This window comes from Emydura macquarii, unplaced genomic scaffold (assembly GCF_026122565.2).
Source record: "Emydura macquarii macquarii isolate MOO-44397 ecotype Brisbane River unplaced genomic scaffold, CSIRO-AGI_Emac_v2 contig_3506, whole genome shotgun sequence".
In the NCBI taxonomy this organism is placed as follows: domain Eukaryota; kingdom Metazoa; phylum Chordata; order Testudines; family Chelidae; genus Emydura; species Emydura macquarii.
This window is the reverse complement of record NW_027133643.1, coordinates 6,935,987-6,958,444: the sequence shown is the minus strand read 5'-3', so window position 1 is coordinate 6,958,444 and position 22,458 is coordinate 6,935,987. Positions and strand designations below refer to the sequence as shown.

At 42.3% G+C, this 22,458-nt stretch overlaps 1 protein-coding gene across 3 annotated transcripts in view; it reads right to left on the bottom strand.

Moving 5' to 3' along the window:
• Positions 1–1,485: 1,485 nt before the first annotated feature.
• PRKAA2 (protein kinase AMP-activated catalytic subunit alpha 2) overlaps positions 1,486–22,458 on the bottom strand; it is a 28,732-nt gene continuing 7,759 nt past the window's right edge. For 2 of the 3 annotated variants that reach the window (XM_067535556.1, XM_067535554.1), the window contains exons 2-9: positions 18,732–18,873; positions 16,432–16,525; positions 15,153–15,297; positions 13,232–13,319; positions 10,471–10,695; positions 6,735–7,239; positions 4,510–4,636; positions 1,486–3,885 (exon numbers count right to left, since the gene is read on the bottom strand). In XM_067535556.1, coding sequence (XP_067391657.1) covers positions 3,650–3,885; positions 4,510–4,636; positions 6,735–7,239; positions 10,471–10,695; positions 13,232–13,319; positions 15,153–15,297; positions 16,432–16,525; positions 18,732–18,873 — 1,562 coding nt within the window. In that variant the 3' untranslated portion in view covers positions 1,486–3,649. Of the gene's footprint in view, positions 3,886–4,509; positions 4,637–6,661; positions 7,240–10,470; positions 10,696–13,231; positions 13,320–15,152; positions 15,298–16,431; positions 16,526–18,731; positions 18,874–22,458 lie in introns of those variants that run through there. The other variant, XM_067535555.1, reaches the window with a different exon arrangement.

Here is a 22,458-nt window from a genome sequence, read left to right as displayed (position 1 = left end):
TTAGCTGTTTGTTCTGTTCTTCTGCCCTTTTTCCTCTACCTCTCTTACTGACACAGTCACTGTGCTACACAACTGCTCTGGGCTGAGCAGAAGTATCATCAAGTGATGCTAGCGTAGAAGGGGGGAGAGCAGAGTTCAATTCCCTGCTCTCCCACTGACTTCCTGTGTGATGTTGGGAGAGTGAGGATAATTAGCACTTCCCTACTTCATAATAAAGGACAAATACATTAAAGACTGTGGTGCACAGTGCTGTGGTAATGGAGGCCATGTTGTCAGACCTGAGCTACTAATAAGTAGCAGGCCATGCACACCGCTCTGATGCTCTCTATATACAATATCCGAACTACGGCCAGCCTCTAGTAGTCCACCACTGTGCTATTCTATCCCTTCCTGCCTTTAAACTGAGAGCTTGGTCTGGTCAAGCACTGTGTTACACAGAATATGCCTATCAGAAAGGCCCATTTCACCTATGCCCAGGTTTTTCTCCACCGGTGTCTTAAAAAATTTGGAGCAGAAAATATGCAGGTCATATCCATCGCTTTCTACTTTCTCTAGGCATGTGCCTGGGTCTGCAGGATCCTGAGGTACATTATCAGCACTGCTTTTTTCAACAAAGGAACAAGGTTCTGCTACTTTTGTGTGTTTAAAATGCTATACAGGTGATTGTGGCCGAAACCAGATTCCTGTTACTAAAATGCCATGAACTTAAATGGGCCAGAAGGAAATCAAATTTTTAGATAGGGGAGAGAGTGGAAGGGCCGTTGGATTCTCCACTGACTTACGTAATCACTTACACACAAGCAAAAAGGCTTATAAAATTTTATACCCAGCAGGCACAGGTTCAAAGCCATGGAGACGCATCCACCCTACCGTATTTTATTTCATTTTTCAAAAATTGGTTGTTACATAACCTAAGAACATGACACGCATTCCCTGCATTTCTTTAAAAAGCACAGCTATTCTGCTGTACTGCTTGTAATCCAAATGCTGCAGCACTGGCTTAGTATACAAGAATCTGACAGTGAAAATGATTTTGAAACTGACTACGCTGGTGACCTTGTCTAACCTGAAAGACAGGCAGAAAGTAAACACTGGGTACAGATAGTGGAAAAGCTGGAATTGAAAAGTTACCCTAGTGTAAATCTAAGGTATGATCTGCAACAAAAGGAAGGCAATTTGTTTTTTAAAAATACTTTTTTTTAAGTTGAAAGTGTCTCACTGCCAGGAGGTAGCAAAATATCCCACGTTGGTCTACAATATCTCAAACGACTAATATAAAAGACCCAACCTCTGATGCTTTCCCTTGCTTTTTATAGAAACTTTCTGAAAGTATAGTGGAGCTTTATAAAGAAATAATTCCTAGCCAAAACACCTTATAGGCTGGTTTTTAATAGCTTTCCAAGTAAAATGATGATGTTCATTTTCACTAATATGGAAGCAGCGATCTTGCTAAAATTTTTACTTTTTTAAATAACCAGTCAAGAGTTTTGGCAATGTTTTTATGAAGTGTCTGTTTCTTGACTTGATTAGTTTGACCTTGGTCAGGTGATGGGAATTAAATACCATAGCAAAGCTAGGCAAATGCCAATGCTACCCAGTTGATTAAACCTAAGTAATTAAAAAAAAAAACAAAAAAACTTTTGGTCAAAGTCCATACATGAGCTGAAGTTTACGCTTGTGTAATAAGACTTTTAACCTTACAAGGCCCTCTGTTTTTATTTTAACAAAAGCTTACCCTTCAGTTAGCCAACAGTAAAGAATTAATAAAGCCATAAGACATCCCTGCCTTATCGGTACAGCAGTGACGGTCACAGTCTATTAAATGTTGGAAGTACAAGAAAGCCCTAAGGCCTGGAACACCATTTTCAAACATAACTGCTGGACATCATGAAACAGTACCAGTTCAAGACCCTCCACACTCTCACACTGGAAAGGTACATTTGGCAGCTGACTTGGGGAAAGGATCAAGGATAAACAAAAGGGCCTGCTACAAGAAAAAGCATTTGAACTTTGAACCCTATTGAACCTCACAGGCACCTGTGCATTTCACAAAAGAAAACGGCTACTGCTAGGTGTCACTTCTCTTTGTATGACACACATGTGGCACTCCCGACAGGCCCATATCCCATGTGTACTCATGCATTGGGGTGCGGTGGTAGGGGGGTTGCAGAGAGGCAGTTCTGCTAGTGCCTCTAGCTCCCCTGGCAAATAAGGAGTCCAGGCATAATGGGGTGGAGGAATCAGCAGCTGGTGTGAGTTGCTAGCAGTGAGGTGAATGGAATGGTGGGTATTCAAACAGAAGTAACAAATGAAGTCTGAAAAGGGAATTAATGGGCTGTAAGAGAATTGGGATGGACTTGGGGTGAGGAGCAGATGGGAGAGGTTCTCTGCTCCCATAAAACCCTTAGTGCCCATGGGCCTCAATAATACCACCCAGCCTGTGTCAACTCCCCAACAATCCTCAGGCGCTCTCGCTCCAGAAATCCCTCTTCCAGAGTCTTTCTCCCTCTGCCCCCACCAAGTCTCTTCAGTACGCTATTCTCCCTCCACTCCATCCTTCCCACAGCTGCTTCTGTGCAGGCGGGACGACTCACCGAAGGAGAGATGGGTGACTATTTCTCACTACTCAAAAATGTTATACAGGGAGCTGCACCTATAGACTTCAGCTACTGAGGAGTTAAGAATTTCCCCCCCGGGCAGAAAGCTGTGCTACTGATGAGATAAGTATGTGAACTATTTTGTAAGAGGCAAGGCCTGTAGTGTAATTTCCAGGAACCCTAACGTGACTAAGAGCTGGTTCTGGGTGTACATTGTGCAATGCAGTGAGTGGCTGGAGGGTAAAAGCCTTTATCAGTAAAAGGGGGCAGCAAAGTTGAGACCATGCCATAGGCCCAAAGCAGCTGCAATGCGGGTTGGGGGGGGGAACATCACGCTTTAATTCAAAGCCTTAATACGTGAAGCTGTGAGGGATGTGAGCTGTGGCTGGTGTGTGATCCTGCACTTCCAGGACCTTCTATATAAAATAGGGCTGTAGGGTCCAAGATTGCGGACGCCTCCAAGAAGCTACTGGTTTTTATGGCAGCCTAGTTAATGGATGCCTGCTGGCATCAGTTGGTAAATACTGCAGTAGTTTTAGTACAGTTGGGTTTTGTTTAATGTAGTTAATAGTCTATACCTTGGATCTGGCTCAGCCGAGAGCTCCCTTAAATAGCAGAGGGGATACAACATAAATGTCACTAGGGTGCACCCATAGTTTAGGTATTAATGCTCAGCCAAATTTCCCTTAAATAGAGACGGCCAGCACTGATGGAACAGTTGTTTACTGATAAGCTTAATGCTGCAGTTACTGTTTTGAAACCATGCCCAGTTTTTCCCCATTCGTCTTCACAAATAAAAGCAGTTTAGTTATACTGTGGTGAAACTAGTGTAATAAATGAGACAGATCTGTTTCTAGTACCCTCAGCCCTTTCTGATGGGAACTGAATCCTTTAAAGGGAGTATTTGGGTCTTGAGGGGGGGTGTTTGCATTACAGTATACACTATGCCCAGGATACAGCCAACCAAACAAAAAAAGAAATAACCTAGGACCAGCTTTTCACAGTGCAATCACGCGTGACGAGGGGCAGGCGAGGTGACTCAGCACTGCTCATCAGCGAGCTAATGCCATGATCAGACTGGCACACATTTCAAAAAAATCCATGGTGTGGCTACCCAGGCGTGGAGTAACAGAGGCCACGCTCCCAGTCAAGGAGCCAGTCAGGGATCCAGTAAGCGACTGGCAGTCAGCGGTGGCAGAATCAATACTCAGTCTTGGTCTGTGCAAGCCAGCCGCAGAGCATGAGCGCTGTGGTGTGGATGAGCCTGACCTCTGCTCCGTGACATCATCTTAAATGCACAAATAAACAGAGTTATTTAAAATCCACTCAGCTGCTACCACAGATGAGGCCTGGCCAAGACAGGAACACTTATATCAACAATGCACATAGGCTAGGAATGAAATTCTCACTCTGCTGAAGTCAGTGATAAAACTCCTATTAACTTCAGTGGGGCCAGGATTTCACCCCAAAAGTGTCTCAATTAAAATGTGTGTTACTTTAGTGGGGGGAGAAAGCAAGTTTGTATATTAAAGCTCGCTGCATGTACCTGTATGGGAGATTCTATAAAGTAAGAATACATATGTGCTCTGTTATCTAGCTTATCTAACACTCTTTACTGTGTGTGATCACTTAAGAGCAAAATGAATTTGCAGCAGATGACGAAAAAGTATGTTGTGCAGTGACAAATGTGTAGGCTGGTTGGAATTGATTTTCCCCTTTCGCTAGCATAAAGAACTATTAAACTGTCACAGTAGTGTTAGTGGAGATGAATGGACCAGAGATATTCAAGTTGACTAGAAACATTAGCAGATACCATAGGAGAGTCTAAAAATATAAAAAGTGGGAGTGACAAAACCCTCAAAATTCCCCATTCTATATGTTTCAACTGCCATGCCCAACACTTCCTGCTTACCATCAATGCTTTTAAAGTCCAAAAGATAGCTGCGATTGTCAACCTGGTAAAGCTGTAAACTCATTTTCACATAATTCCCGGTCACCGGATTCTTTCGACGCACTCTAAGATGATAGGCGTTCACCACCTAAAACAGGTAACTTTCTTTCAGGAATAAGATTCAAGATGGTAGAAAGAAGAACATTTTTTTTTCTAGTGTGAAACATTTCAAGAAAATAATGCTGTCTGGAACGAATGACTGCTTGAGCATAAATAAATAAATATCCTAGTTTCTTCTAAAATATGTGTGTATTTTTGTTGTTGTTGAAGTGCTTTTCAGTTGTGTTAGGGTTCTGTGTTCTGCTCTTGCCACCCTGCTAGCCTGTATGTGTAACTCACAATAGGATCTTTTTTTTTGGGGTAAACTATGTTTATAAGGGATTTGCATGGATGGGAGATCTGTTTGGATACAAATCATATCTGTGGAGTTCTTAGGGTGCAGAAGACTATAGTTCAAGCCTAATACTATAGAAAAAACTCCATCACCTACAGAACTATTTAGCTAACTCTATTCCACTTCAGGTTGTAGTGATGCATCAGGGACAAATTTGGCTCATTAACTCTTTTTCTTGCTCTGCATCTAAACAAGCTACTAGCTGTTGCCTCCCCCACTATCTTTATTTAGACTGTAAGCTCTTTGGAGAAGGGACTGTCTTTGTCATATGTTTGCACAGTGCTTTGTGCAATGGGGACTTGGTCTCTAGATGCTACGGTCATACAAATAAATAATACCAAAAAAAAAGAAAAAGAAAAAGGGGGCAGGCTTTCAGACATGACAGTAAATCAATTTACTGAATAAAGAGAATATTCTTGTGGGAGAAGAGTGAAACTTTCAGATTTACTTCAAAGAGCAAATATTAGTTGAATGAAATAGTAATAATATATTTCTGCTCTGCTGTAACTAAACAGCCTTATTTTGCCCTCAGCCCTCCACAACTGGGAAGGGGGTAAAACATGAATACAGTCACCTGCGCTAAAAAAAGGTCCAAGGTCTAGAAGCTATGTTTTAATCAAATAAGTATTGGGATCTATACGTGGTGACTGGAGGAAGTGCTATGGTCTGTTTTATACAGGGGATGAGGCTAGCTGATCTGACACTTCATTCTGGCTTTATAATCTATGAAAAGTTCACACTTACTCTTTTGGGGAAACCACTAAAACTAGTAATTACCATGGTCTGTAAAGCAGCTTTCAAACCTGTACTGAGCTACCTGTTGGAAACTTTAACACATTATGGGGGATGTTTTCAAAATTAACATATGCAGCAATGGTAACATTCACATGTTACTCCATTAAGTAAACCATTGTGGAATGAACTACCGAGATAAGTGTAGCTGTGTCATGCCAGACAGGCAGTGGATATGGGCCTGGTTCTGAACTGCCTTACATATTCTGTTGCTATTTACCCCTATGCAAAGTGATTGTAAAAGGCTAATGAGTCATATGGTCACGCTTTACACATGTAACTAATTACATTTATCTGGGCACAAGAAAAATTGAATTGCTAGCTGCTGCAAAAAATGCATGTCCTATCCCATGCACAGATATCTCAGAAAACCCAGCTAAAATAGAATATTACCAAATCACACACACAAAAAATCCTGTGGGCTGAACTGAAGCATGAGAAAGCTCAGCCCCTAAAGGTGCATTGTTTGGGAAGTGTAAGTGACTGTAAGCATGAACTAGACATGAATGTACCTTCACCCATAATAAGTACAGTGCCACCAGTGCAATGCTAAAGACCTTTTGTCCACAAAGTATAACTGTATAATATCCTTTAAGAAAAGAATGAAGGAAACATACTGTGTGGTTTCAGGACATGTAATTATGATCCATGCAGGAGCTTTCAAGGTATTTACTCACTAAAATTAGAAATGTGAACAGCACCTGTTAGCTCTGCAGCTAACCAAGGAAGAACGAGCTTTTCAGCCTAGGCTAAGACACTTTAAAAAAAAGAAAGTGCATATTTAATGTCACTTAATATGTGGAGTTTATTTAGTCACACCTGGCATGTTTAACGTTTAGTGTTTGTAAAAGTAAAAATGATAAACTAGAGATGATGATAACACAGTAGTATTAGTTTAGAAACAGACAGTCCTGTAACAATACTTACTAACTTCACTGATCAGTTCAGATCAGGAGAAAATGATCCTTGAAAATGGCCACAAAGCACTGATATTTCCTACCTTCCATTCAAAATCCAGCTGTTTCATAGCCCGGTACACTTCAGCCATAATGTCATAAGGTTTGCTTTGACTGCGGATTCCTAGATGCCACTTGGCTTTTTTCACAGTCAGAGGTTTTGGCTTGGTAGTATTCAATGCATCCAAGGGACACCGTGCTTTAGGACTGTCAGCAATTAAAGGTGGCATCCGCTCTGGGTGCGGTTTCACCCCCGGAGGGATGTGCATGGTGCTGTCATCCATAAATGAGCCAGTGGGGGGGCTAGAGGCGAGGTAGAACTCACTAGCTTGATTCATGATTCTCCGATTGTCAATAATAAGGTGGTAAGCTACTGCAAGTTGGTCTTGTGGGTCACCGCTATACAAGCTGTTCATCACCTCCGACTCTGTGCATTCAAACTTCTCGCAAACTTCTCGCACTGCCTCATCATCCATGACGTTGACATCATAGGAAGGATCCTCTGGAAACAAGTAACTGGGCAAGTCTTGTTTAAACCATTCGTGTTCCCTAGGGGAAAAATAAATGAAACTCTGATTATAAAAAGAGAGAGTAGCCATGAGTCTGCATTTACAAATGGGCAACCTAGATGTGACGCATTCTATGAACTACAGCCTGGGGTGATTGGGGGTGTGTGTGTGTGTGAACCAATGAGACTGACCTCAGCTGGTGTAAACTGGAAAAGCGTTATGGTTTCCCTGGAGCTACAATGATTCACACCAGTTGACAATCAGACCTTGTGTTTAGTGATGCTTGAGTCTTCAATTAGGCAGGGGAACTCATTGTCACAAGACATCAATGTGGCCAAGCGTTTAGCAGGACTCAAAACAGGCACAGACGTTACTATAAAGTTCTGTAAAACAAAGTGCTCATGGACGGCCTTGATTTGACAGCCTTGCACACTATTAATTATTTATCAACACACAGGTAGCAACAGTTGATGCCTGCCTCAGACTAAGGTACCTCAACAATACTGACTAGAGGGGTGAAGCACAGGGCAGTGTTCACGCTGGTTCAGTTTTTTTGGTCTTTCTGTTTGCCATCACAAGACTGTCAGTTGTGTGAAATAATCACACAAAACAGAGTAATGACTGGGCGTGCAGGATCTCCTGCATGTGATGGGGTGTCCACCCCGCACAAGGCTTGAAAGGGTTAAGGTGGCCAGGTAGGCCAATTACCTCCCCAGGCTGTGCTTGAAGGCGGAGCCAGGGATTTAAGTAGCACAGGCTCACGGGGGCAGGAGTAGGCAGGGCCTATAAGCCAGGAAGCTGGTTGTAGTTACTCCCGGGGGCAGGGCGATGTGCCCAGGACTACAGAGGGTAGTCCCTGGGAGGTGGGATTTGAGAAGCAGGCAAACCCAGAGGGAAAGCCAAGAAGGCTCAGGGGAATAGTAGCAAGGAACAGCAATGCAGACCTTGGCTGCTGACTCAATGGGGACCCAGAGTAGAGGATGGGCCTGGGCCTGGGCCTGGAAACCACCCCCGACCAACCAAAGAGCACCCAGGGGGCAATGAGCAGGCAAACTACTTGAACCTCAGGGACTCTGATACACCACCCTGGCTGGGGGGCTATCATGAAGAGGTGGCTGTGGTTCCTGGAGTGAGATGGGTCTGCAGGACAAGAGGATGACAGGAAAGCCAATGCCAGAGGAGGGTGCAACACCTGGCCAGAGCTACAGGCTAGAGTTAATCCCCAGAGCGCCAGGAGGAGGCGACACCGGCAGTGAGTGAATCCCGTGATACTGCGTCAAGGAATGTCTGCTTTAGTTCACCAGTCCAGGCTGATATTCCGTTTACAGGTAGGCCATCCTCCCCAAGGTACCCCCACCTGCCTGCTTCCTCCCCCTTTTGCCTGGGCAATCTGCAGACATGCGCCTACAGGCCTCCCTTGGGATTTCAGTCTTTCATAAGACCTGTACGTAAGATGGCCACTGCCTTTTCTAATGCTTGCGAAGTCTCTGAGGGAGGGTAGGCATGCCCAGCATGCTTCCATCTTCCACCCCCATTGGGCGGTGGGACTGGGGAAACGCTCCTGGCAATCTCTGGTTCTCTCATTAGGAACGAAGGGGCAGCTCTACCTAAGAGCCAGCTGGCAATCAGCATGTTTCTTTGCTCCTGCACTGGAGAGGGAGCAGCAGCTAAAATCTGCCTCTCTCCTTGAGAAGACCCTGTGTGGATAGACTGTGGTAGGCATGGGGCCACACAGCCCATACCCTGAGGAGCATAATTTGGTTGTGGGGAAGGTGCTGCCACAAAACTGCCCCTCTAAACCTCTAGGAGCAATTAGATGGCCACATGCAGCTCAAAGATAGTAAAGACAATGTGTAAGACGGAGACCCAGAGCAGCGGCTCTTGGAGCAGGGGTTCCTCAGGCGAACCCACACATACAGGACTAAGCCTGTTGCCAACCCCTATCAATAGCACCTGCAGGTGAACTAAACCCTACGTCATTCACCCAGCACTGCAACTATGATGACATTTGTCTGTTAGGAGCTAGACTGAGACCCAAACAAGCATCAGATGCTAATGGTTCTTGGTTCCTACTGCACTGATGTTGCTACAAAATGGTCACCCATGCTACACATCCCATTACCAACTGTAATCCCCTCACAGGTGCTCCTCCTCTAACATGCTATTAGATCCACTAAGCTAAGAGACTTGAAAATAAAGGCATCATTTTCACCTTACTTTAGGATGGAGCGGGCACTATAAAACCATCACTGGCAAATGCATTAAACACCCAAGGACTTTTGGAAGACCCGGTGACATTTATATAGCTATTTTAAAACCGCGCTTAGATTTAATGATTATATATGTCACAAAATATAGTGCATGCTCCTGTTTTACAACACAGTAGTAAAATTATTCAGTTTCTAAGACGCTTTCATTCCTGCTGGCAGACCTGCATTTTTAATTATATTTAAAGGCACAAATATCTGCTAAAGCATCCCAGTGCTCACATTAACCTGAATGGATATGTAATGTGAGCATGTAGAGGTACAGCACCACCATATTAATTTGCTAGATGAGAATATTATACTACATGTAAAGGTGAGCCATTTGCCCTCCATTAAGAAACATTTTTTCATCTTGTGTTAATTTTAGAGTTAGGACTGTGAATCCTGCATTCTTGTTCTAGGCACCTTTTCATGTTTGCTGTGGCTCTGAATATTAAGTACAGGGAGTACTCCTTGTACACTGAACCCATGTTCATAACGGAGAAGTTGTTAAATTAAGCAACAAAACATGGCAGAGGAATGCTAATTTCTTAGCATTACTGCATCATATGGCTACTTTTGCCAACCTTCATTAAAGGTATTTGAGACCATTTTATAATGCAACATAAAAGGTCCCAGTTCCTTATTGCTATGCACCCACTAACCGTCATAAACTATGGGTATGTTACCACTTAAACTGCAGCTACACTGCTGTAGCGCTTCAGTGCAGGCACTCATTACAGTGATGAAAGGGGTTCTCCCGTCGTTGTAGTTTAATCCACCTCCCTTAGAGGCAGTACGTAGGTCAACAGAATTCCTTCATCAATTTAGCACTGTCTGCACCAGGATTTAAGTCCGCATACCCACATCTCTCAGGGCTGAGGATTTTTCACACCTCTGAGGGATGTAGCTTTGCCAATGTAAAAGTTTTCAGTGTAGACTGGCCCTGAGTTCCACAACACAGTTTGCTCACCACACAAGAAGGTATATTTGAGGAGAGCAGCTTCTGCTGTGACTTCTATTACCTTATGTCTTTGATGGTTGCTCGCTTGAGTGGGTCCACCTGCAGCATGTGCATGAGGAGAGTGGCAACTGATCGGTGGAGGTATTCAGGGATGTAGAAAACACCTCCACGGATCTTCTTAAAGAGAGTGGGGACGTGTTCATCATCGAATGGCAGCGTCCCGCAGAGAAGAGCATAGAGAATAACGCCACAACTCCAGATATCCACCTCAGGGCCAGCATACAACCTAAATAAAGTCAAGGCAACAGAAGATTTCCTCTCCATGTTTTACTTGTTTGCTAATCAGCATTATATGCTTTGTCATACAGGTTATAATATTATAGTGGCACAGCTTACAAAGTGGCCCCTGCAGGCTAAATGCTTCAGTTCATTCCCCTACCCCAGCATCTTAAAACTCAGCCTCACTGTAGTCTCTTTGGTTCACTCAGACTTGAAACGTGGAGGTGCAACCCCCAGAAGCTAATGAATCTGAGAGGCTAGGAACCCAAGTTTGCTAATCCTCTCCAATAGCTCTGTGAAAAGCTTGTTGTCTTGTTCCAATTGCTGATGAACTCAGCCACCAATTCCTATTCATCGACTAAGGCAGATATAAGTACCAGCAAAAATTACATCAGTGTGCATTTGTTTTTTGGTGTAAGATTTGTTTTCAAGTCTGAGCCAGGACTTAGGCTTCTAGGAAATTGCTAGCATGGACTTGGTTATCACAAAGCTTGGGTGCCCTTGATACTGCTTGTTGGATTTTTTTCAGTAACATTGTGTGGGGGGGGGGGGGGGAGGGGGAATATTCCACTTTCTTGGACAATATTTTCAAAAGTTGGATGTCTAAAGCTGGACTCCTGCAGCCATACTCAGGCACCTAAATAATTGGCTCTATTTTCAAAACTGCTTGTCACCCAGCAGCTCCTTTTGAGGCCAATGAGAGCAGCATTTTTTTTAAAAAAAAATTGGCCAATTATTTAGATGCATAAGTATACCTACCTTTACGGACCTATTTTTGGCAGTATTGGCAGCCCAGTGTGTCTGCTGGTTCCTGGAGTGTTAGGATGATCACTGATTTGTTTCTTTTAGGTCCAAGCAAGATATATCTTCACTGTCTTACAACCTGTCCTTTCATGCTTTGTTACCCATTAGGCCATGGCAAAAGGTGAATCCTGAATCTGCTCACGTACATTGGTCTCCCATACAAATCAATGTACTACAACATAACTAATTGGTCAGCCTATCTCCACACTATGTGAAAAACACTGCAATGGTGTCCCTTTAAGAGCAGGGCAGGCTGGGAAACCCTTCCAGGATATAAAATGAGCAGCAGTGAGCTAGTCTGAGGGAGGTTTGTTCAAGGGAAGGCAGTATAGGCAGGGGATTAGATGAATCTGGTTTTGAAGTATAGGCTGTTTTTTTTTTTGTTAAACTGAAGTGCTTGAGTCCTTGCAATCCTTTGGCTCTGCAGTATGGGTTCAAGAGGGCAGTAACTTGCACTTTTTTATCTTGCTCTTGTATGATAAAGCACTAGCTTCTATACTGCTTGAATGAATGCATAGTTAGGGCTCTACTAAGGGAAGTGGGTGGGGCAACCAGCTTCTTCTGGGCGTTGCAGCACCTGTGGACTTTCTGGCTTTGCCCCCATCTGGCCAGCATGACTCATTGATCCTTGTAAGTGGAGTTGTTGCCTCAACTCAGTCCTCTGGGGGTGGCCTAATTCAGAAAGAACTCTGCCATCATTTACACTGGCATAAGTGACATATAATCCATGTTAATCAAAATGCTGTGTTCATTTGCCCTGTTAAATGAGATACAGCAGAAAAGTGATATGGGGAAAGTGCACTGGGCTTTGGCCACCTGTTTTCTGTTAAAATTAATGCAAACAAGACACAGTGTATAAAATAACTGGTGTGTGACTGGGAGACAGGTGGTTATGAAGATTAGGTACAAGATTCTAAATGAGGAAATCCTTAGTTCTAGTCCTGGTTCTGTCACTGGCCTGCTGTATGGACTTGGACAAACTGGTTTTTCTCTGTGACTCCATTTTCACAACTGTAAAATGGGAAAGGTAATATTTCCATCTGGGTGTGGTGAAGATTAATTCAGGTTTGTGCCATGCTTTCAATATGTAAGGCGCTGTATAAATGTCAAATACTAGCAGTACTGTGGTGCATGACTTCACAGTTTTGTTTATCATTAACCCCCCCCCCCCCCCCAAATAACAGTAGCGACCATTTATTGGGGGGGGGGATGATTAAAAGAAGCCAGAAGATAAGACTTTCAGATGGAACAATTATTAAGATATGGAAATGGGGTAGAGACCATTGTTAAGGTTTGGGAAGTGGGTGGGTAAAATGGGTTGGTCTGTCACTTAATTTTTTTCCTTACCAACATAACAAAATCACAGATACAAAACTTGGGATATTGGGTGGATAAGAATTTTAGGGAGAGAAACTCCTGGCATATGAAAAGGATTCAGGTCAAAAATGTATTTTTCTAATTCTTTAATTAGGTATATAAACAACAAATGTCTTTAACACTTTAAAATATTTTTAGAAAAGGCATTTTATATTTTCAATCATAAAAAGAAAGAAAGCTAAACAAGGGTTTGGCACTAGATTCACTCCAATTTTTAAAAATGGAGGGGGCGGGGAGGGGAGGAAGCCTCAGCTATCTTTAATAATAATGCAGAATGGGTTTTAAATACAAGAACAAAGGCAAGAATCACATCTGTAAATACACTTGCATTAAAATGGGTTTTCTCAATGACATGTTTATACCTTCCAGAGATGACTTCAGGTGCAGCATAGTTTGGGGAGCCACAGCTGGTTCGCAGAAATTCACCATCTGACATCATGTTCGACAACCCTAAAAGCAAGACTCTTGCACATTGACACATGCTTTGAATGTACGGTTAGAGAGAATTTTATGCTCCTAAATGGATGATGGGAGGAGAAGCAAGGAAAGGAGGGGGGGAAATTATGAAATAATAAAATTAAACAATTGAGTTTTCTGGAATGGTGGGGCATCATGTATTGCAAAGAATTCTCACATCACATCTCACTGGGAGAGAAAATGCATCTGCAAGGAGCTGCCTCAGACTGTTAACTAGCTTTCTAAATCCTATTGAAGGCTCCTGTCACTGCTCATTTGTAAAATGAAGTGATCCAAAAGGTTGCACAAAAGGAGTAGGCCCATGAGATTAGACATATGGGGACAAATTCCACCCTGCTGTAATTGCATTGAAGTCTACCATCAGTGCCGTCTCTAGGGTACGGCAAATTGGGATGATCGCCCCGGACCCCATGCATTGGGGGGCCCTGCTCATAGGGGGCTCTGCCCCTCGCCCCACCAACGCTCCACCACTGCTCTTTGCCCCAGGCTTCAGCCGGTCCCCTACCTACCTTGGCTCCTCACCTGGGCTTAATCCCCAGGCAGTTCGGGGGTCCCAGGCAACAACTCCTTCCCCCCCCCACACACACACAGCTGGAAAGCAGTGCTGAGAGGGGATGGAGCTATGCTGGATGAGGAGGGGATCTCCACATGAGCAGTGCAGCCCACCAATCCAGGAAGAGGGGGAAGAGCCACCCCTTCGCCCCTCTGTGGTCCTGACTGGGGCCCTGTGAGGTGGTGAGTCATGTGGGCAGGTCTTCACTGTGTGGTGGTGGTGGTGAGGGGCTTGAGGCTACCAGCTGTTATTGCTGGGAGCAGCAGCCACAAGAGCGGGAGAGGCGGCGAGCGTCCAGGGAAGCGCTCAGCGCCGGCCGGTGCTTCTTTACCTCCTGGTGACTTGGGGGAGCAGCAGGGCGGCAGCTGTCTGCCCACCCCCAGTAGTGGCGTTGCCTCCTGGTGGAGTCGCCGCTGCCACCTGCTGCTCATGCCTTTTCGTGGGGGGGGAATCTTGGCGGAGGGGGCAAAACCACCAGGTTAAGGGAAGCCCACACAGTGTGATTTGCCCCAGGTTCTGCACCCCGCCTCTAGGACCGGCCCAGTCTACCATGACTATCAGCTACACCAGCGTTACAAACTGACCGGTTAGCCACATTTGGAACCAGAAGTACGCAATCAGGCAGCAGGAGGGAAAACCAACAAAAAGAGCAAGTCCAGTGCTCGTGTACTGTTAGCGTCAAATGTAAACTACTAAAAAAAAAAGGGGGGGGGAGGGCGCAAGTTTAAAAATAAAATATTTGACAAGATAAAGAAACTGGTTCTGTGCTTGCTTCATTTTAAATTAAGATGGTTAAAAGCAGCATTTTTCTTCTTCAGAGTAAAGTTTCAAAGCTGTATTAAGTCAAGGTTCAGTTGTAGACTTTTGAAAGAACAACCCTAACGTTTTGTTCAGAGTTATGAATGTTTCACAGTGATGAACAACCTCCATTCCTGAGGTGTTCGTAACTGAGGTTTTACTGCAAATGTTTGGTTTTTTTTTTTTAATGATTATACTGAAAGCCAACAGTGACAAAATTGCAAATTACCTTGTTTAAAACCCACGTATGCTTATGCTACAACCACAAGAGCTCTAACTAGCAATGCCTGTCTTCATTGAAGGGTCATTGTTTAAAATTATGAACTTTTCACTGTAGAGAAATTAATGGCCACAAAAACTGACTTGAGTTCTGTAAGGCATGTTGTTATGTTGACACACTCCAGCAAGTGGCTTGTAGCTGGCTACATTTCTGGAATGCTGTTGGGGTCACATACCAAAATCAGCTATCTTGGCATTCATGTGTGCATCCAGCAGCACATTCTCTGGTTTCAGGTCTCTGTGGACGACCATATGCCTGTGACAGTAATCCACTGCAGAGAGAATCTGCTGGAAAAGGCGTCTAGCTTCTGCATCTTCCACCTACAAAAAACACCAGTGGAAACTTTTAAAGCTTTATCTGAAACTACACTTGGCAAAACAGCTTTGGCTCTGTTATGAGCTGAAAAGCTCTGACGCACAGATAAAATTACAGTAAACAGATTACGACATTATAAACAGAAACAACTGTATAAAGCAGACTTCTCACCCTGCATTTTATAGTGGTTTGGAATAAAGCTAATAACTTGCAATCAGGTGATGAAATTAAGAAAAGCTAAATTTACACTGGCTATCACAAAGACCTTCCTAATAGAGTAAGCTATCTGACTGTGGCCTAGTCTTTCCAGGGAACTGGGAGCAGTCCTATCACATCAGATTTTAATCTAGACTGGACAAATCATTGCACGATGTTCTACAGGGAATAATTCATCCCTGAGGAATGAAGTAGGTGACTTACTCGAGGTTAAAGATGGAGCAGCTCTATGATGATGCTATCATCCGAAAGAATGCAATGGGGTGTTAGATCTAATAAAGTGTGTCTGATCATTTATACTGGCGATTTTTGTAACGATTCCTGTCTTGAAAAATGTAGTTTCTAAATGTCAAAGTTCAGAAAGGGCCTAACTTTAAAGTGGCAAAAATCATGCTGGAAAATGAGAATTATATTTGTAAAGTTAAAGGACTAATGGAATTGAGTCCTCTTATCAGTGCACGCATATAAAATAGTTTAGTACAAAAATGCATTTATTTCGTGGCATTGCAGGGAAAGGAGAACACGTCGTATTGTAGCCTGAGCTTTATCGCTATCCTAAATGAGACCCTTACTAGTCCGTCTTATATGTGCTGGTTGGTGGTTGTACCAAACCTATCCGTAAGGACGTTACTAGTGATTCTCCTTGTAATTAACAGTAGTGTTGTTATTCGTTTGTTACCTGACAGGTGATCTCTGGCTTTCTTTTGTTTATATGTTGTAACACAGCATGGAGTAGTTACAAAAAAATACATTCAACTGTATTACAGGGCAAGTGCAAGATAGTCAGGCTAGGGCTACTGCGACTACAGGTCTATTTCTGTCCCATTTAACTAAAAAGTATCCCCTTTAGCAAAGCCCTTTTAGTCCCCAGAACCATCCTCTTCTCACACAAATGTTGATCTTGACAAGATATTGTCACTTACACGTCCATTCTTACAGATGTAATCAAACAATTCGCCACCAGATACATATTCCATTACCATGAAAAAATCAGTTGGCGTACTGATGACCTGGTATCTTCAAAAACAAAGGAGAATTTAGAAAGACTTGATTAGTAAGAACAGGGCAAGGTTTTTAAACAGTTTACTATTAAACTTCTTCCATAAAATAAACCTTTGTTTTGATATTGTGTATATAATTGCTTTCCATATCTGAAAAGCAATCACTTATATATCAAGATGAAAACAAATACAATCTTTGAGTGGTCTGTTGAAAGCATCTGTTTCACAAATTCACCTCTTTTTTTCCTTAAGCTTTCCCATAATCCTCTGAAATCTTTGCTACATTAGTTTACCACACTTAGGACTAACCTAATTTTCAAATTTCCATTTCGGCTAAGATTTACAGCATCCAGGCTGCATTCAAATACAAAAAAGGAACATTAACTCTTCCCCCCCCCCCCCCCCTTGTACTAAGGATGCAGGAAAAAAGAACTCGAGGTACTATTGGTAGACAAAAAAAATTTTTATAGCCACAGACTGGTATCCACAAAATGTATTTAATCTACTGGAAATTGCACAATAGGAAAAATATACAATATTCCAGATTAATAAATAAAAAGGTAATTAACATAGATCTCACACTACAAATCCATTCTCTATCTTCATGCGCATAAAGTTTGCATCTTTCCTATTACACTCCAGTTCTTCGGCTGGTGTAAATTGGCATAACTCTGTTGAGCTCCATGGAGATGCATAAATTTATCGCAACACCGTCTGGGGCTCATGCCCATTTTCTTGTTCTCAGATTTTGTATTTGCACTGCTTATAGTTGAATTTCTGTAATCTGTGTCATTACATTGGAAGTGAGCAGATAACTTCCTGTTATCTTAAAACTGAATGTAAATACATTGTGTTCAGTAAAACCCTCAAAAGGTGAATAATAGTTAGTACACTATAAAGTGCTCTGAGATCCAGTAAACAAAGTTATTACATTCTCTGAGAATTCATTAATGTGTACAGGAAAAAAAAAAGTAAAATGGAAAGTAAAATGTAATGCAGCTACGACTTGCTACTTTTCTTTAAAATACAATTTCATGATTCAATCATTTAGCTCAGACCCTATTGATGTTCTTAATTTAGATTTATTTTTTAGACCATAATTAGTATTCTTTGACAAATATGGGAACAGGTTGAGTCAGGCTGCCAGATGCATCCTTAAGAAGCACTCTTTGCTTCCTGGTTCATAAAATGGTACCAGTTTGTTCTCAAATATGCTAGTGATACTGGGTATTAAAGTCAATAGAATTACAGTGGATTATCTGGATGCAATATTTGGCCCCTGCCTCTAAGAGCGAGACTAACTAGCTCCATGTCAGTTTCAAGGGTGCGCTAAACACCAGATTATCCTCCTAATTACCATTCAACCACTTTATTTTATAGAAGCTCCAAATGTATTTAATTGCTGGCTATTATAATAGCTTAACTGCACAAATCAAGTTTTGAGGCTGCTTGATTTTTAATTTGAAAACACTAAACTATTTACCTAGTTACCTATTTACAATTTAAATTCAAATACCCCAGAGTGTCAATTTTGAAAACACTTGCGTGAATTTTAACATCATAAACAGAAAATAGTAACTTTAATCTTCTGACAACCAGACCATTAATGGAGCACTCCTATTGGTTTGGTGCTAGGATTTCACTTGAAGAACCTGGTCATGTAGTCATTACTACAAAGTGTCCCTAGGCTCTGCTTGCCAAAAGCTGGGAATGGGCGACGGGATGGATCGCTTGATGATTACCTGTTCTGTTCATTCCCTCTGAAGCACCTGCCATTGACCACTGTCAGAAGACAGAATACTGGACTAGATGGACCATTGGTCTAACTCAGTATAGCCATTCTTGTGTTCGAGGCCTTAATTTATAACCTGGGTAGGTTCATGACTAGAATTGCACAGAGGCAGCCTGATCTAAAGCTCTTTGAAATCAAGGGACATTTTTCCTATGATGTCAGTGGGCATAGGACAGGCCCATAATGAATAGACGTGTCAATTTATTTGCAAAAAATTACAAAATGTCTTGAATAAATTATTTAGTGAATATTACTCAGCTGGTTGATACACTTCTCAATATGCAAAATTACAATTTCACTCTTTCCCATCTTCTGCAAGTGCAATTTCATTTGCTAGTAAAACAAGAATGCATTCAAGAGAATTCCTTCTGACCCATCATGGAGTTGTAATGCAATATGAACACAGGGAAGCAGTAGCAACAGTACTTACAGTTTAATAATATGAGGGTGCCGAAAGAGTTTTAGGTTTTGAATTTCTCTCTTGATTTTCCCAACCACATCCAAGCTCCGAATTTTCTGTCTATTTAAAATTTTTACTGCTACTTTATGTCCTGTCAGCTGGTGTTCTCCAACTAATGGAAAGAGAACATCAGAATGTCACTCAAGAGAATGCAATCACTTGTAGGAGTAATTTATCTTACTGAAATTGATGGGTTCTGAGGAAACAGTGGGAGGAGGGTCAGAATGGGCAAACTGTCTAAAAGTTGGGAACCACAGGCCTGCACAGGGACTGGTGTTTGGACTCCATGACTCAGCCCTGGTCTACACTTACCTGGCGATTCGGCAACAGTCAATGGGAGTTGCTTGCGTAACTCTCGTCGACTGTTATGCTTCCCTTCTGTGCGGTGTCTGCTCTGCACTGCACCAACGGAACCGTGTTCCCATCGACGCAGCGCTACGCTACTTGAGGAGGTGGTTTTACAGCGTCGACTTCTGGATCGATTGAGCGGGTCTTCACTGACCGCTCAATCGATCCAGAAAGGTCACACCCCCAGATAATTAATAATGGGATATCCTCTCAAGTTAGTGATTCAAGTCCAGACCAGGTTGCTATTACCATCTGAAGATAATTCAATGTGTCTGGTAATCTCAGGCCAGGCCCCAAGCCTGAATTTATGATGTGGACACAACTTTACAGAAAGTTTCAGAGGTCACAGCTCTGATGGACACGGAAACTATGTGATCAGACAGCTAGTTTCTGAAGCACTTTTTCCTCTCACTCCTATGAAAGGGATGAGCTTGTGCAGCCTTCACAGGGTGGAGGAATGGAACTGAGCATTACCTATAAAGTTCTATACAGAGTGATCAAAATCCTGCAAGCTATACTGGAGGATGACAAGCAAAAGCAGTTTCTGACTCGTTACATATTTTAAAAGTGCAGCTTCATTCTCATTGAACATCAAGCCATTATGGAGGTGAAAGGATTGAGTTAACCCTCTCTCTCTTCCCACACCATGCTGTAATCCTTCCGCTAACTACACATATTTTTAACCCCTCTATGCTGCCTTCTGGTTTCTAACCACATTAATCTAAAACTCCTTTCTCTCACCCACAAAGCAAGGCATGTATCATACACTGAAAGAGTTTTCTTACAAACCTGAGTGCTGGAAGAAGCTGCACTTCCTTTTATTTATTTTTTTTTGGCAGAAGTTAGTTAATGGCATTGGTCCCATTTTCCAATGAAAGCTTCCTACTTGCCTCTGGGAAGCGGGATTTTCCAAGCATGCCTTATCGATCGCTTCAGTGCAGCAAGCCAAACTCTGCTCTGAGTTGCACTGGAGCAAATCACTGACTTTCATGGGTGGGAACAAATCACTGACTTTCATGGGTGGCAGTGGTGAACCGTGAGAGGAGAATCTGGCTCAGAGTTTTTAACTTAATGTGAAATTTCCCAGCGTTTATCAGTTTAAACCAGCCTACTTCTATCACCACTTAATGTACTTCTTCTTGTGAGAACTGGAAAATACTTATTAGCCAAGATTCATTTAGACTGAATGACAGATTATGTTCACACTCTGTACTCTGGGTTTGATGGATTCTCCAACCACCCCTTCCCAAATTGTTCCCACCATAATCAAGGAGTCCAGTCCAGAAGGCCTTACAGAGACATCTGTCTTTGTAAGAACTTCATAAACACTGGGTAGAAATCTCAGCATTTATCCCTGAAAAAAATAAGCAGAGACATGTTTTCATGTGCATATAGGGGATGGCTCTCTGGAAAAGAAGAATTCCATTTGGTGAAAAATTTTGAGGTTTCAACATCTGTTTTCATTCTGCATCAGAACAAAAAGTAGACCTTTAAGAATGTTTGTGAATGTGAGATATTGCTATCCTCACCCTTCCCCTAAGAACAGCCAATATCCCAGTGGTTAGGGCACTCATATGGGAGGCTGATGTTCAAGTCCGTGCATTGTTTTGTTGAAAAATTCCCATTTTACACAGAAAAAAGGACTTCCAGTTCTTCAAAGGAAAAAATGACTAATACAAGGCTTATGTACCATCTAATCTTAATGAATTTACAAGGCTTAAGTGGGACTTGCATAATACATAGGCCTTAACCTAGCCCTCTGTACAGGAACGAAGTTCAGCACAAAGATACAATCAAGAATAATGACAAGTTCTAGACTGTTGTGTATTATTTTCCCTATAGAGTCTTAGCATATGAGGCTTCCTAAAACAAACCAACAAACAAAATACTGAAGAAAATATGACCCTGAAGGAGCTATTTGTCTTGTGGAGGTCATATCCAAGGCTAAATTGCAAGGATTTACATCATGTAAAGATTAAGTTAATCAGAAATAGATATAAACAAATGACAGGGGCAAATATTCATGGTCACACAGGGGTAGAGTAAATCTCAAATAACCTAGTCTTAAAATTAAACTTTATACACTTAAATAATGATATGCAACTATCCCTCTGTGCAAAATAATGTTAAAGTCCAAATTCTGCAGCACTTTTTACTCAATGGGAGTTTCCGCAATTGTGTTTCTTGGCTCCTGAACACTGCAGTGGAAACCAGTTCTTAAAACCTGTAGAAAGCCCTGATTTGAGGGGAGATGATACTGCTGAAAATGTCATACATTCTTTAAAGCTACAGGTGAGATAGAATAGATGCTGACTGTTGCCTATTGAGCAGACCGGGGCTGACTATGCTCTCACTTACACTGATGTACATGTGCGAGTACAGTGGAATCACATCAAATTAAAACTGTGTGAGTGAGCTTGGAATGATGAGATACACAAAGTGTTCTGTGTGTCTGAAGGAAAAATGATAACACAGTTAAATCTATAGGAAGCTCCTTGCATATCATAGCAATGATGCCTCTGGCATTAACATTTATGTTGCAGCGTACAACTTTAAAGCCCTTAACACCGTTTTTTGCCCATAATTTTATAAATGGTGAGGCTCCTGCAAAGACGTACACATGCTTAACTCTTTTACATAGCGTGGGTGGAATTCTGGCTCAGTTGATGTTAATGGGAATCCTGACACTGAGCTTTCCAGGAGGCCAGGACTTCAACCTGTAAATTGTCCCATTGCTACTCACAGTGTGCAAACTTAAGTACCAGTATAAGTTTTTGTAAGCTTGGTTAATATTTTGCTTTTAGCTTCATATATTTAATTACCATTACATAACATCCTTTCCATGCCAACATTAGAACACACAGCAAAACTAGTTTCTTTCATTCCTCTCTGTCATTTGCTGCAACTTCTATCTGTTCTATGGCACAGAGATGGACTGTTCTGCCCTCCTTGTTCAGAGTTCTTCTGGTTTCTCCCGGCTGCCCTCATTTCTTCACACCAGTTGGTTTCCACTTAACAGCTTCATCTGGGAATCTGTGTGTTGGCATCTAGAGTACACACCCCCAAATATATCCCGCACATCCTTCTGATTCTGGTGACAATGAGCTGGCATTTGGTGATTTTGCAGAATTCTTAATTGGTAATTTAGTCTTTCCAGCCAATGCCCAGAATCTTTCACAGACACGTCTTTTCAAAAGCAGCTAGTTCTCTGTCTAACATTTTGGGCAGAACTCTAGTTCTTGCAGCCATATGTTAGCACTGAGATTGTTTGAACTGAAAATTTCCGTTTTGTCCTGATGCTATATATCTTTGATATCCAGACATTTAGTAAATGCTGTGTATGCCTTTC